The sequence below is a fragment of the Micromys minutus genome (assembly GCF_963924665.1).
Source record: "Micromys minutus genome assembly, chromosome: 30".
In the NCBI taxonomy this organism is placed as follows: Eukaryota; Metazoa; Chordata; class Mammalia; order Rodentia; family Muridae; genus Micromys; species Micromys minutus.
The window spans coordinates 27,603,983-27,620,915 of NC_137965.1; the positions used below are offsets into that span (position 1 = coordinate 27,603,983).

The 16,933-nt window shown below is 40.0% G+C and overlaps 1 protein-coding gene and 1 pseudogene across 2 annotated transcripts in view; one reads left to right on the forward strand and one right to left on the reverse strand.

The window, feature by feature from the left end:
• Nucleotides 1-1,972: 1,972 nt before the first annotated feature.
• On the forward strand, nucleotides 1,973-10,858 carry LOC308439921 (G2/mitotic-specific cyclin-B1-like; annotated as a pseudogene). The gene has a single exon. The product of its transcript is annotated as a G2/mitotic-specific cyclin-B1-like (transcript).
• Nucleotides 10,859-12,433: 1,575 nt separating this feature from the next.
• The window catches only part of LNPEP (leucyl and cystinyl aminopeptidase), a 79,735-nt gene continuing 75,235 nt past the window's right edge, over nucleotides 12,434-16,933 (reverse strand). Inside the window, exons 16-18 of the mRNA XM_080941805.1 lie at nucleotides 13,947-14,087; nucleotides 13,321-13,402; nucleotides 12,434-12,743 (exon numbers count right to left, since the gene is read on the reverse strand). Coding sequence (XP_080797931.1) covers nucleotides 12,612-12,743; nucleotides 13,321-13,402; nucleotides 13,947-14,087 — 355 coding nt within the window. The 3' untranslated portion in view covers nucleotides 12,434-12,611. The remainder of the gene's footprint in view (nucleotides 12,744-13,320; nucleotides 13,403-13,946; nucleotides 14,088-16,933) is intronic.

Genomic DNA, 16,933 nt, shown 5'->3' on the forward strand with positions numbered 1-16,933 from the left:
AAAGCAAGTCTTTGAATTGCTTCAAATTGAAGTGTTGTATGGGTAACTAAGTGCACACAATCAAGCTAGATACACATAAATTAAACATATTATGTAAGATTTCGTCTAAAGAATAATCTATTACCCCTAGTCTATAAAATACTGGAGGTAGACTAGATCAATTAGAAGGTTCCTGCCAGCACTAGCAATCAGAGATCTTAAGACATTTGATCAATTTCTCTGTATATGACATATTTGTGTTACATACATAGTCAAGCAAATACTACCTCCAAGTAAATACGATTTCCACTATAAATCAATCAAAAGTTTAGTTTGCAGTTTCCTTATAACTAATCAAAACTGACCAACAGTCAGGGTTTTATTTCAGTTATAAAACCAATATAACCACATGCATTTGAAATTTCTCTTATTTATGTGTGTTGGGACTGGATGCACATACTACAGCACATGTGGAAGTCAGAGGACAGCATGTGGGAGTCAGTTCTCTTCCATGAGGTGGCTCAAACTCAGGTCATCAGGCCTGATGGTGTATATTTTATTGACTGAGCCATCTTGCTGGCCTGTTTTCTAACATAATACTGTTCTGTGAATAAAATATAAGCAAATTTAAGGCTGAAATTTGAAAAAAAAAAGCACACCAGACTTTATTTCTATAAATTTCCTAGCTGGTATGTTGCATAACATACAATTTATAAGAATCATCTTCACACACAGGCATCTCCGGAAGCAGTTGGTACTTTAATGACCAGACTTGGATTTATACTGTCAGGGATGGGCACCAGCATACGCTTACAGGCATTCTTATCTCAGGTTAACACTCCTGGAAGACAGGGGAAGGAGGAAGAGCCAGTGGAACTAAAAACATCTTTAAGTAGAAAATAACAGCTGAGAAAGGTGCCTTTCTGTCCTGAAGCTTTTCAATATTGTAATTTCTTCAAATCCTGAAACTTTTGTTAATCATGTGTAACAGTAATATCTTAGTAATTTCTGTTAAAAAATTAGACACATTTGAGATACACAGAATGATACCAAAGTTAGTTACTGTGCAAACCTGCATGTGGCAGCAACATGCATGAAGAGACACTGGAAACAAACAGACTTCCCAATTCCCAGAGTTGGCCTGTCACTCAAGAAGAGCTTGTCACCTTAATAAGCAATTGACACCCTAGGCTTCTCCTGCTTGTGTTTAGCCTCTTTTAAAGATCCAGACTTCTCTTTCAAACTATTGCCACCTAGTGCTTGTCCACAATTTAATTTTGATACCTATTTTAATTACATTATGTTCTTTTATAAAAGTGAGAGGGAAAGGCTGAATATTAGTGTAATATATTGTTTGATAATCCCAAACCAAAAATATGTGATCTCAAAGTTGCGTTTAACCTCAACTGGACTTTGGCCCATTAGCTGGATGTCATACACAAAGGAAAATAACAGCTCATAAGCACAAGGCACTGAAAACTTACCCAATTCCAGGGTCGAGGTGAGTGAAATTGGTAATTTAAAGGGATGACTTTGCTCTGATAATAAACAAACCACTCTATAGCATATGCCAACTGTTCAATCCACATACAAATCTAAGTAAACTCTGGAGGCTGTGTTTCTCAAGATGAAAGACTTTTTGGAAAGAAAGGCCCAAGGCTAACATCAAATTTTTCGGCATTGTCATTTTGAAAAAGAGAGAGAGGTTTATCAATTCGATACCCCCCTATCTAATGGAATTAAGTGTTCCATACTTCCTAAGTGTTCAGATGTGTAACAGCTGATATCTCTTAAAGCAAGTAACTGCCCAAACCAAAAATGTTCACAGTGAGTTTGGCTCCTTTGAGTTTTATGTGTTAAGGACACTGGACTGAGTCAAGAAGCAAATCAGGTAACTTAATGTATATGGGAATAGCTCTGATGCAACTGAATCTGCATGAAATACTTCTAACACATAATCTGTCTAATAAGATGAATCCATACAATATTTGTATTTAAATACTTTTATTTTCATTTCACAAAGAAAAGCAACAGTGTTTCTAGTTAAACATGCCTTTCAGTCAGTGCTGGTCATATGCAAAACAAGTGAAACAACACAATTTGCATATACAATATTACACATACATACTATTTTCAAAAATTTCCACAAAAGACAGATTAGAATACAAATTTATAATTCTACCCTCAAACTCAGACAGAAGGAACTGAAGATCTCTACTGATGTTAAAAAAAAAAAAAAAGGCAATAGCTTTGTAACTTTCCAAGTAATCACTTTCCAAAGTATTTGCAAGAAAAACTCTTCCTTACAGCCACAGGGAACACTTGGCTTTAATCAAGACGGCTGAAAGTTTGTCTCAACATGATTTGCTGATGAATGCAAATGCTCCAATTATGTGGCAATTCTCATTTCATACACACACACACACACACACTCACACACACCCTCGGGGGAGGGGCTAGGGAGGAAGAAAAGGAGAAAGGGAGGGAAGAACAGAGGGAAGAACAGAAGGAAGGGGGAGGGAGGGTGGAGAGAGAAAGGGAGGAGAGAGGATGGTGTGTGTGTGTGTGTGTGTGTTGTGTGTATGTGTGTGTGTATTATTATACTGATGATTTATACAGCCCAACTTCTGTAGCATTTCTTTGAACTAAGCCATGACCTTTACTTTCTTTGAAGTATTTCAAATTAAAAACGGTTCAAAAATATCACTAATGACTACCATGACTAACTCCAAAAAGGTGGCCCTTTCTCTTTTATTTATGATCAAAGGTAAATTCGTCATGAATAAACTTTTCCCTCCAGCAGCAGGTATAAGTAACAGCAATGTTACTAGGAAATTTTACAACACATTCCTGAGTTTGATATGGTAAATAGCATGTCTTTGAGAATTTCTAGGAGCCCTATCTATCACTCAATGTTTCTTAAATGGATATGGCAAATCTACCTCAAGGAATATCAGTAAAAATGTGAGAACAAAACAAAGCTAAGATACAAGAAGGGCAGGGAGGTTTCACATGCACTTTCTTTGATGTGACAAATGAATAGTCATAACATTTACCATGTGGTGGAAGAAGAGACAACACGAAATATAGGAATGCTGAGAGCAAACAGACAGGCTCTGGTGCGTGAAATGCAAACAGAATCCCAAAGTGGAAGAGAACGTGCAATTGCTTAAACTTGTGAGTGTAACTTCAGATGGCATCTAACAACAGCAGAAGTACTGAAGGACAAAGGAAAAAGAACAGAAATGTCCCAGTTAAGAGAGAACTAGAGAAAGAGATGCAGCCACACAGAAGAGTTCTGGGTAAAAAAGGGCCAAGGTGCCCTGCCTGCCACATGTGGGTGTTCAAAATGGAAAGGGCTTGCCCCTGAAATTCCTTTGGGACCTGGTTGTCTGTGAGCCAGCAGAGGAGTAGCAGTCACCCAAACGGTCCATTCTAAGAGTCACAGTGACTTCTCCTGGGTACATAAGAACGTTCAAGACACCTATTGAAGAGATGTGAATTTCAGGCGTCCCAGAAACACTACTCATCAGGGCTCTTCAAATTAGTTATAGGAAACACTGATATTCTTCCCTGGCTTCAAAGCTTGCCTCAACCACTGAGGCCATTTAAATTCAGTTTTATTCTGCAATGCTCTACTTTTCTGGTATTTACAAAACCAAAGCTTGCCCTTCACCATCTCAGTTTAAATCAACACCAGAAACGCCGGGTCTCATGAATTTGCACAACAAAGCCATATCTGACTGTCTTCTCCCATCTTATTTGCCTTCAGCCGACTGTCCTTGTTACACATAGGGTCCCAGGGCTACATTTAGGTCAGATAGTCAACATGTAACGCCCTCCAAGTGCATGTAAAAACCTTCAAGGGCATAAGTATATTAAAGGGAAATAGTGAGAGCAGGGAGAACATTAAATATGTGTGCACAACATCTGTATCCTTAAAGATACGGATTCTACAGAACAGCCAGGAAAGACACAAATCAACTGTACTAGCACCTACTAAGTGAGGAAATATGAACAAAGATGTGCCTGTTGTCTTATAAAACCAATCTTCACTATGGTCTTTATAGTAAGACAAAGGGCTGAACACAAAATGAAATAAAGAAATAGAAACTTTATATTAAGAATAGTCTACTATCAAAATATAAATCCAAAACAAGTAACCAACACACAGCTGCTTTCCTCACGACTGCCAATGCAGGCGCAGGGGAAGAAGGGTAGAATGGAGTCTTGTCATACACTGATCCTCAAGTGTGATTAGGTACCATCTATCCATGCAAAGGACTAGGGGCCTAATCAGTACCATGAAAAAATATATTTGAAAATCATGCACTCACCCCTTCCCCCTAACCACCACCCACCTAAGCAATCCCCTTCCCACCCCCTAAAAAAACAAGTTATAAAATTATTGCCTCCGTGGGCAACGAGGGAAAGGGAACAGGGGAAAGTTATCATACCTCTGGACCTCAATGTTTCCTTTCTATATACAAATCCCAGCAAAGAACTGGTGCTATGTGGAATAATATACAGAACATAGCAATCTTGTATATACATTAAAAATATATAAACACCCAGACCCCCACAAAGCAAAGCAAAGATAAGCAAATAAAACACCTAGTCTAGCACTGCCCAGAAGGCAGTGAGGGGCAGGGAGTGTGGAGAGGTTTCATAGACTCAATCTCAGTGTTCCTTATGTACACAGTAAAACAGTCGCACCAAGGACCATGTTCAAAATGAACTTAACACCATAAGGCATTTACAGTCATATGTACATATATATTATATGGCTACCTGTGTCTCTAACAAGCTGTACTATAAGCAACAGACAAAACAAGAACTCAAGCCTTACAATATGCACACACTACTGTGGTATGGCACAGGGGAGAGGGAGGGGCAGATGTTCACACTTCTGGGCTTACACACGGACCGCTGCTTTGTTTGACTGCACAAATGCAGACCGAGAGTGGAAACTGAAATAACTGACAGGCTTCCACACACATCTACAAAGTAAAAACCCAGAACTCTTTCCCCTGCACCCCCATGTCAAAGCCACGCAACTACCCGACAGGCCACTGCCCAAACAGGCAATGAGGGAAGGGAAAGGGGAGATTTTTCATAGAATGAACCTCAATATTCCTTATGTACCTAAGTGTCCACAAATAGATTTAGGTACAAATAAAGTAACAACAAAACGAGTAAAAAATTTATATTTACATTTTAGAGTATATACATACTCCACCCCTCTGGGTGGAAGAGAATTAGAAAATCTACACTACTCTATAACTACTGCCCACAGAGGCAAAGAGGAAAAGGGAAAAGCGGAAGTACATCCGGACCTCCGTGTCTCAGTAGGTACTTTTATGTTCATGGAAAGGATCCAGTACCAGTGCTACGGAGGAACGGCTGTTAGCGTTTAGCTGCAGTCAGCCAGAGGTTGGGTTGCCTTCTCTGATCCGCAAACCTCTGCTTCACAAGGAGCCATGGCGCTCAGGGTCGCTAGGAACTTGACAATTAACACAGAAAATAAGGCTAAGGTCAGTATGGCAGGCCTGTGGCAACTGCTGCCACCAAACCTGGGCTGAGATGGAGAACTGCTCTTGGAGACATTGGTAATAAAGTCAGTGAACAGGTACAGGCAAGAATGCCTCTGAAAAAGGAAGCAAAAGTTAGGTACTAGAAAAGTTACTGTTACAGCTCTACCAAAACCTGTGGAGAAGGTGCCTGTGTGTGAACCAGAGGTGGAACTTGCTGAGCCCGTGCCTGAGCCTGAACCTGTTAGAGAAGAGAAGCTTTTTCCTGGACCTATCTTGATTGATAATTCCTCTCAAATTCCAGTGGAAACATTTGGATGTGCACTGCAGTAGGATCTGTGTCAGGCTTTCCCTGATGTAATTCTTGCAGTGTGTGATATAGATGCAGATGATGGAGCTGATCCAAACCTCTGCAGTGGATATGTGAAAGGTATTTATGCTTATCTCAGACAACTGCAGGAAGAGCAGTCAGTTAGACCACAATACCTGGTGGGTGGTGAAGTCACTGGAAACATGAGAGCCATCCTAATTGACTGGCTAATACAGGCTCAGATAAAATTTATGCTGATCGGTTCATGCAGAACGGTCATGTGCCCAAGAAGATGCTGCAGCTGGTTGGGGTAATAGCCATGTTTATTGCAAGCAAACATGAGGAGATGTACCCTCCAGAAATAGTTGACTTTGCTTTTTTTTTTGACAACACTTACACTAAGCACCAGATCAGACAGATGGAGATGAAGACTGAGAGTTCCGAACTCCAGTCTGGGCCGCCCTCTGCCTCTGCACTTCCTTCATAGAGATCTAAAATTGGAGAGGCTTATGTTGAGCAGCACACTTTGGCCAAATACCTCATGGAGCTCTCTCTGCTGGACTATGACCTGGAGCACTTTGCTCCTTCTCAAACTGCAGCGGGGGGTCTTTTGCTTAGCACTGGGAATTCCTGACAACGGGGAATGGGACCACTCTGCAGCACTGCCTGCCCTACACTGAAGGCCCTCTGCTTCCTGCTATGCAGCGCCTGGTGAAGAACAGTCATGGTGAAACCGTGGCCTTACAAAGCACATGACCATCAAGAACAAGTGTGCACCATCTAAGCATGCTAAGATCAGCACTGTGGCACAGCTCAACTGTACACTAGTTCAGAACTTGTCTAAGGCTGTGACAATACTGTGTTTACTTGCTCTTCAATAAAGGTTGTGATTTAAAAGATTCAGTACCAAATGAAATAACACAGTATATTAACAAAATTATATATATTTGTAAAGAATATATTTCTTGCCCTTAGTCCCCACTAAAGCTAATAGAAAAGACCGAGCAGAGAAACCTATTCACAGAGCTGGAACGGGAATGGGAGGATATTAAATTCAGAGCTCCACAGTTCATCAGGACAGGCACCCAATGAAACACCATGACTAGGAAGCAAAAGCACCTAGGGCAACACACAGCATATGCCAGCTCCTCAGCCCCCAGAGGCAGCTCGGAGTCATTGTCAATGCTACAGATACTCACTGCATGGTCAACGTAAAAGGAAGGAACCTCTTAGAGAGATCCCTAACTTCACTCATAAAGCCGTAGAAAGGACAGGGAAAGCAAGAAAGTAAAAACTCAGCAACAACATGTTTATACACTTACAACCAAAGAAACAACCACCCGAACCCCAAACCCAACTTTCAAACACTCAAAATACGGTAAGAGGTATTGTACTGAGGCAATAAAGGGAAAGAGGGTGCAGTTATACATCTAAACTCCATGGTACACTGGATCCCTTCCACTCTGACCATGCAGTGAATTAATACAATACAGTAGTAAAAACATATATACAGACATTAAGTACATTTCCCTCTGTCTTCCACTCAGCCATTCTAGCTGTTGCTAACAGGCTGTAAGAGGTGAGAAGAAAAGAGGACTGTTCACATGTAGTCTTCCACATTTCATCAGGTATTTTCACATGTGTTTGAAGTCATAGGACTAAGTGAATTAGTAATAAAAGGCCACAACAAGCACTACCCTACTCTGCCACACAGACATTGCCTAAGAAGCAACAAGAAAAAGGTAAGAATCTTTCATATTCAATCACAATGGTAACTAAGTGTCTATGCAAAGAGACAATCCTAAGTGAAATACAAGTAGCTTTTCATTTAAGCCATGTTTGAAAGGATGAGAGACAGCCTACGTTCCTAAGACTAGAACAAAACAACAGGTACTACGGTTCTGTTATTGCTAAATCTCTGTGACCTTGCATGGTTTATGTACACGCCCACATGAAAAATGTATAGAGGGCAGCATTAAATAAGCCCCAAATAGCAGCAAAATTACTTCTACAGACTCTTAAAAGAAGCTACCTTGTTCCCCTCCTGAAATCCACATCGTTTCAAAAATTAAAATCAAAATATTTTATAACTATTGCCTACAGTAAACAATACGGGAAGAAGAAAGATTATGAGAGCAGTATTTCACTCTTTAACAGCACAAAGCTTATAAAATATAAAAACATCTAAAAATATATGTATATGTTTCACAATATGTATCACCCACCCATGCAGAAAAACAAAACCAAACTTCTACAAATGTTCTAAAGGTCTATTATGTATGGCTAGTCTATCACTAACCAGTCAATAGAGATGGGAAAAGAGTCATCTGTCATACTTTGGGACTTCCATTTTTATTTGGTACTTTTTTGATATTTTAGAGATTTACATAAAAGAATAAAAAACCCAGAAAAAATATATACCTGAGTTTCAAGAAATATAAACATAAGGAGACAGAACATTTCCAAAACAGAATTCCACATAAACAGAAGTAAGGCAAAGGTGAGAAAGCCTACGTTATACCCATGGTCCCAGTTCTTAGAGGCCTATGTAAAACAACCCATTCCCAGCTGCAAACTCATTGCACTCCTTGGCAACAAAGCACCTGACACACATGCCATCCTGGAACCACAGAGCACATGGTCTTCTATAAGTGCTCAGCACCAGTTCAGGAGCTTTAGATTAAGGAACCATGTTTAAAAATCCAATTTAATAACAGACTAACAATCACATAACACAAGACTTAATTTTAATCTCTTCCCAATAATCAGAAAGGATTGCTGGGTACCTACTAAACCTCATGCAGCTGGCTTTGCTTTTATACCCAGGACTCTTCTGGCAGCTTTTGCTCTAATAGTGGCTAAAATCTCATAAGATAAAACCACATATGGCAAAGAAAATTACGTAGAACCTGTGATAGCAAGAAAGTCTGTGAACACTCTGAAGCAATGACAAATACAGTTTCATTTTAAAAGACAAGTACAATGAGACAGGGGTGGGGAAGTGCCACTACTTTATAATAGCAAACTTCATATTAGCAGAGTACTGTCTCTGCCAATTCCTAACTTTAATAAACTCTCAGATCTCCAAATCAACTCTTGTCGTCAAGTCTAAATTTCTAATTCTGTTTTAATAATCAAGATGTACTTTTCATGTTACATTCAACAACACCATTTATCTGTACTGAGCAGAATGCACATTCAACTGCTACCCAATGGTGCAAGTGTTTGTGTGTTTATGCCCAAAGCACAAGCTGACCCCTGTGCTTCAATGTTCCTTCCTAAAAGTACAGAGAGAAAAGTTAAATTTTAGAGGAAGAAAATCTGAGTGCTTTATTTTTCTGACTATAAATGCTAACTTTCAGCCGAATAGCACTGACTCTGAGTTAGCTAAGCTGCACATAGATGAGCTAACGAAACATGAAAACATACAGAATTCTGTGGGCAAATTAAGAAGCCTACTAAAATTTTAAAAGTCAGGTGAAAGTTATAGGTAAGACTTAAAATATGGCTCCGGTATCCTGGGAACAAGCAGCTACAAATAGCACTGGATCAAGAATGACCTCTTCTGAGCTTCTTTTCCTGGTCTACTGACCATACAGACACAGGTGGTGATGTGTTAGGAGAGGTCATCAAGACAGTATTTGGCCAAATCCCTTGCAGTACTATTTGGTTCCAGATATAGATGATAAAGAAGGAGAAGCAGAGGATGATGATGACGATGAAGAGGAAGAAGGGTTGAAGATACTGATGAAGGAGATGAGGATGAGGAGGACGAAGGGGAGGAAGGAGAGGAGGACGAAGGGGAGGAAGAAGAGGAAGATGAAGGTGAGGATGACTAGCACAGAAGACTGATGGATCCCACCTTTTTACTTTCTTTGCATTTTTTAAACATCCCCAGTCCCTGGGAGCAAGCTGCATCCTTTCCTCCCTGTCCCCCCGGTGCTCGGTCACCCTGTTTTGAGGTCTCAACATCATGGCCCTCAACTAATTTGGGGGAAAATATCTTGAGCAAAATACAACAGGAAAAGAACCTCCACATTTCTGTTCTAAATTCATTTTTATCTTTTCTTGTTTCAAAAACTGTGGATTCAACACCTCCACCGTGCTCAGTGGGAAAAAAAGAAAAGCCCTCCAGCTTTCTTGGTTCTGCTGGAGGCTGGAGGATGCTGGGCCCTGTGGAGTAGTGCATAGAATCCTAACGTTTTAATTTTCTCTGTATATTGGGCTCAGAGATTACACTGCATCTCTATGTGAATGCAGACAGTTAGCATTTACCAACATGCATCTGTCTACTTTCTCTTGTTCAATAAAAAGAAAAGGGGGGGGGGATGGTGTGAAAGGGTGGGTCTGAGGGGTCAGGGAGGGGTAGGTGGGCATTTGACAACATGGCTTCTCCTTTGGCATGTTTAATTGTGATATTTAACATATATCCTTGCAGTTTAAGGTGACACTTAAAATAAAATGACTTGAGCCTTGCCACTCAATGGGAGAATCAGTAGAACCTGGAGGGTTTTATTTGGAGTTGGCATTCTCTGTTGTAACTTTATCTTTAATTTTTTTCTTTTTTTTTTTTCTGTTTTTACTAGAAGGAAAAAGATGCTCATTTTAAATGTTGAAGTATACAAGTTGATTTGTTATAATAAAATCAATATGCACACACATACACCACACACACACACACACACACACACACACACACACACACACAGTTATCTCTTTTTAAGTCTATAAGGCTTTATTTACCACACAGCACACCACAAACATTCACACTCACACATGGAAAAAAGTGTTATTTGAAACAAGATTTGCCATATGCAGAAATACAAAGACTTTTAAGGTCAACACCAAGATGGGCAGGTAAATCTCAAGACTGAACTGATCCTGAGAAGTAGCAAAAGTTCAACTCTGTTATCAAAGTATAATTATTTAGTAATACAACATGGTAAACAACAAAAAGGGGCAACCAAACCCACAAGAACATTTTCCTTCACTCTAAAAATATAAAACCCCATTAACCAGTTATCAACTGAACTGTCATTCATTTACCAAAAGCACAAGGGAACAGATCTACAATTACCCATTCACTAAAGTATCAAGATGACCCCATGACTCTCAGGAATAACATTTTCTACAAAAAAAAACAAAAAAAAAAAAAAACAAAAAAAAAAAAAAAACACAACAACAACAACAACAAAAAACCACCCAAAAAACCAAAACCAAAACCAAAAGATTTTTAGAAAAGACTAAATTGGGAACAAACTCTAGGGTTAAAGCAGGCTATTTTTCAGCTTGCCAGCCATTAAAATTTTGTTATATAAAAATATTCTCATAAAATAAACTATAACTTTGTATATAACTCCACATATTCTAACTTTACAACAGCTGAATAAAAAAAAAAAAAAAAAAAGTGGCCTTTCTATGGTCTGACTCTGTGGAGTGTTTTCAGTGTTCACAAATGAGTAATTCCCTTTTTTATGTACATGGACACTGTTTTCAAATAAAATATAGAATTCTCATAAGTTATTAAGAAGAAAGCTTCTCTCCTAAGAATCAAAGAAACACACAATCTAGGAATAAGTCTGCATAGCTCAAAAAATTCAAGTACAGTGCGCCTCCTTGAGAAGGAGTGGACGCCCACATCCTGCCCCGGGCCCTCCCTTCCTTGTCCTCTGCTTGATCCTTGGCCGTGCTGGTTAACAGAGTTTGGCTACAATAAATGAGAGGGAAAAAAAAAACCCTATAATTTTTCGAACTAAACAAAAACACGGTTTTTAACAGTGAAAAAAGAATTAATAGCCCACCATATTTTCAACTTCCTCCTGTCCCACGTTCTCCTTGCACCTTTAAGGTATTATGGTGAATATCAAAATAAAAAGCTTTAATTTCTTGAAGACCCTATTTAAGAAATGCGTCTTATATACACTGTAACATAAAGTAAAAACCACACATGGGTATGATTCGCAGAGGAGGGTACGATTTGTTAGGTCAAAAGGCAACTTAAACAAATGACATTCTTGGGTGAAAGAAATGACAAAGCTGCTAGTGCTCATAGGCCGCCTCCCAAGCGTGGCACTCCTCTGTGGAAGGCCTTACCAGGATACAAAGTTGGGAGTACTGGAATTCATGAGTAAAGTAATTAATGTTAACTCAGTTCAAAACACTTCCTACACAGTGCCATAAAGATGAAGCAGAAAGTGTTAAATACTTGCAAAACTGAAATTTTGGGCCTGATTGTTTGTTCAATTTAACAGAAATATGACAAATTCTTTAGAACTTGGCTATTTTGCAGGAAAAATTATAATTTGGACATAAAACTCCTTAAAGGTTTAAAGAACAGCGGAGGTCATCTTCTAGAGCTGCACCTTCAATGTCTTTGTCACTGCACTCTTCAGGGGACCTACTAACACCCAGATCTGTGTATTTAACAGGAAGCAGCAAAGAGCCGAGCAACCAGCAAACTACAGATGCCGTGGATCTTGCAGTAGACCCTCCTTGGATGCACTGTAACAATGACATCTAGACACTGAGAAATACAACAAAATATCAAATCTGACGTTTTTTCTCCATTTGTGTATCAAAGAAAAATTATTCATTGTAATTGTAGATGGTTGACATACAGGTGAATATAATTTTGTAATAAATAACTACAGCCTAAAGACATTTCAGAGCAGATATGAAAAACACAACTGGGTCCTGAGCTAACAGTGCAAACAACTCAGCGGCAGGCTGGCCTTCACTCAAACTTTGAAAAAGCAGCAGAGCCATGGGCACCGGCAGATTAGCTGTGAGCATTACAGCCACCACGTCAGAGTTTCCAGATTCCTGGCCACCCACTGGATGTTCAGCTGAATCACTTCAAAAGCCTCCTGAACACACCGAAGCTGCAAGGTTGCCTCTGACTGACTTTCAAAGAAGGCCTGGACCTGCAAGTTCCACAGAAAAGTATTTTAGACAAAGAAAGGCTGAGGCTCCCTGACTGGCCTTTGGAAATACGTCCTAACTGTGTGATGGTAGCTCCAAGGTCTGGCATTTAGGACGCAGAGGAGTATGGTAAAGTATAGGAGCAGCCCTATTAATACCCAAGCTATTTGCCTCAGCCAAGCCTGGTAATATTTGAAGTGGTCTGAAAAACGAAAGCAACCCTTTCTTCCCTGCTGGTGCCTTTACCATGTCTGTACTTCTTTCCTTATCATTTCTTAAACTAGAAAAATGAGTCAATCTAACATTAGGCTTGATAAACTCACATTTTTGAATGGGATTCCTCAAAATAATTTTATTACTACTTAAAGTATTTGTATTGAGGAGACAGCAAGTAGTGGTGAGAGTAAATCACAACTTCATCTCCTTGATACACACGTAATCATTTAAAAATAACCTCAATGCAGAATTGTTAGAATTTATGAAAGAAGATAGGAGGGACTAGAATTAGCTCGAAAAGCCTCTACTTCACCTCAACAGAGGAGTCTTGCAATTTCCCTGCTAGCATTTTGTACTACCAACCTCAGATAAATGTGTCTTTGTTGAAAATAAGTGAGTAGATCCAGCAACAATACTTTGTATGGTATAGGAGCCCAGATGGAACCTGAAGAAACACAAATATTAGAGAAAAAATGAGGCAACTGCTGACACCAAGAGCATGAAGGCAGTGACCCACCGTACAGGCAGAGTACAGTCTTCCTCTTGGACCTGCACAGAAGCTGGGGCATCTTTACACACTGCCGGTGGCAGGAAAGGAGGTCGGAGCTTGGTGTACTCTGACAGAATTTCAATTTGTTTCTCAAAAATCATCTATACCCAGAAAAGTCATTACTGCTTTAAAAGAAAAAAACACCTATATGTGGTACCCAGCATATGCCTTGGCAATCAAAAAATATTTCTAATGTATAACTAAACAAATATTCTGAAATAGTCCACAGCCAGGTTGGGTGCCTAGCTTGTCAGGTGTACTGGGCCTTGGTCAGCCTTCCAATGAAACCCACTGCTAAGGGCTGTGATGCTTATGAACATGGATATCAAATAGGAAGCGGGCACATAACAAGTGCTTCCCCACTGAGGATGAGGCACTAGGAACACTGCAAATGCACAGCCTGAGAGTATGAAAGTCAGTCATTCCCCAAGAAACTTACTTATGTACAAGCTTATTCCAGTTTTCTTTAACAAAATCCCATGCCAGCAAATGTCCAGGAAAATGTCTGCCCACTGTTCTAATGATGAGTGACAACTTCTGTGTTCGGATGAGATCCCCATCAAGGCTACTTTTCATTAACCTGAAGAAGAAAACAGATTTAGCCTTCAAGATAATTGTGTTTGAAGTTGTGACTAAGCTTAGATTAGTGTTGGGTTCCAATGTAAAGCTTTTAATCAATTCAAGGTAAATCAGGTTGGACTAGGCTTAGAATACAAGTTAAAACTTGATTATTTTACTAGTCATGATATACACATTCACATTTGTTACATATGATTTATGATATATAAAGGAAAAATTGCAACTTACTACAATTTTGGAAACATTTTCTATTTTTTTTTCGGGTCAGGAATACTCAGCCTACTACACAGAAACACACAGACCAGTACTAATTCTTACTAAAAGACAAATACAAATGGGACAAAGTAAAGGACACTAAAACTATTTTGTCATTTTACTTTCTATGTTTAGGTTGAATATTTATAATGACAAGTTATAGTACATGTGCTAAGGTTAAAGGCTAGCCACTGCTTTAAGAATAATGCTCATTAGAGGTGAACTGCATGCTGTCCACTGACCACTGTCAGGGCATGCTCTGCCCGCCTTCCTCAGAAGCCCTACTGAGCCCCAGAAATACCCATCCCCACCTATCCCTGCCTGGGGCAGTTAGCAGAAGTGAACTGTGAGATGTCCCTGACCTTCACTGTCCAGCCCACAGCTCTGCCTGAAGAGGTGAGCGTCACTGTGAGCTACACTGTCCGGCCCACAGCTCTGCCTGCAGAGGTGAGCGTCACTGTGAGCTACACTGTCCGGCCCACAGCTCTGCCTGCAGAGGTGAGCGTCACTGTGAGCTACACTGTCAGGCCCACAGCTCTGCCTGCAGAGGTGAGCGTCACTGTGACCTTCACTGTCCGGCCCACAGCTCTGCCTGCAGAGGTGAGCATCACTGTGAGCTACACTGTCCGGCCCACAGCTCTGCCTGCAGAGGTGAGCGTCACTGTGACCTTCACTGTCCGGCCCACAGCTCTGCCTGCAGAGGTGAGCGTCACTGTGAGCTACACTGTCCGGCCCACAGCTCTGCCTGCAGAGGTGAGCGTCACTGTGAGCTACACTGTCAGGCCCACAGCTCTGCCTGCAGAGGTGAGCGTCACAGTGACCTTCACTGTCCAGCCCACAGCTCTGCCTGCAGAGGTGAGCGTCACTGTGAGCTACACTGTCCAGCCCACAGCTCTGCCTGCAGAGGTGAGCATCACTGTGAGCTACACTGTCAGGCCCACAGCTCTGCCTGCAGAGGTGAGCATCACTGTGAGCTACACTGTCAGGCCCACAGCTCTGCCTGCAGAGGTGAGCGTCACTGTGAGCTACACTGTCAGGCCCACAGCTCTGTCTGCATGTCTCCAAGGAGTCCTGCTAGAATCAGGAATAACCAGTCAACATCAGGGACAAGCAGATGGCTAACGGCCAGGGTAATATCATAATCAGTAAGAGTCAGGGCCACACAGCAACACCAGAGCCCAGCTATTTTACTACAGCAAGCCCTGTAATTCTTAACATAGCCAAAGCACAAGAACACCACCTTAAATAAATAAATCCCTTAAAGAAATACAGGAAAATAGAATCAAACAGGTTAAAGATAGAAATACAACTGTTAAAAACCTGAAAATGGAACCAGAAATAAAGGAAACACAAACTGAGAGAATCCTGGAAATGGAAAGCCTAGGAAAGAGAACAGAAGCTACAGATGCAAGCATCACAACAGAATACAAGGGACGAAGAGAGAACCTCAGGCTTAGAAGATATTATAGAAGAAACTGATACGTCAAAGAAAATGTTAAATTCTAAAAAGTTCCTGACACAAAACATCCAGGAAATCTGAGATACCATAAAAAGACCTAACCTAAGAATAATAGGAATAGAAGAAGGTGAAGAGGCGCAGCTCTAAGGCCAGAAAATTTCCCTAACCTAATGAACAATAGACCTATAACATACAAGAAGCTTACAGAACATCAAATAGATTGGACCAAAAATGAAAATCCTCCTGCTACCTAATAATCAAAACACTAAATGTGCAAAAATAATGAAAGAATATTAAAAGCTACAATGGAAAAAAGCCAAGAAACACACAAAGGCAAACCTACTCAGAATTACAGTTGACTTCAACAGAAACTCTAAAAACCAGACTCTGAGAGACTACAGATATCGGTCCAGCCCAACAAAACTTTCTATCAACATAGATAAATAAAACAACATATTCCATGACAAAAAGCAAATTTAAACAATATCTATCCACAAAAAACAACCCTACAGAAGATGCTAGAAAGAAGACTCCAACCCAAGACAATATAGGAAATAGATAGCCCCAAATCAGCAAAAATGCACATATACATGCACACACACACACACACACACACACACACACACACACACACAGAGGCAAACACACACAAATTACTGCCAACATCAAAATAACAGAAATCACCAATTATTGGTCATTAATATCTCAACATCAATGGACTCAATGGACTCAAATCCTCAGTAAAAAGACACAGGCTAACGGAATGAATATGAAAACAGGATGTAGATGGCAAGAAATCAATCAATTAGAAACTAAGAGAACAATGCAAAGAATTAATAAAACCATGAGCTGTTTTTTTGAGGAATCAACATAGACAAATCCTTAGCCAAACTTACTTAAAGGCAGAGTAAATCAACAAAATCAGAAATGAAACGTGGGACATAACAACAGACAATGAGGAAATCCAAAGAATCACTAGGTCTTACCTCAAAAACTTGTACTCAACAAAAATGAAAAGTCTAAGTTACATGGATAATTTTTTTGATAGATACCACTTACCAAAGTTAAATGAAGATCAGATAAACAATTTAAGTAAAATGATAGTCCCTATGAAAATAGAAGCAGGCATTAAA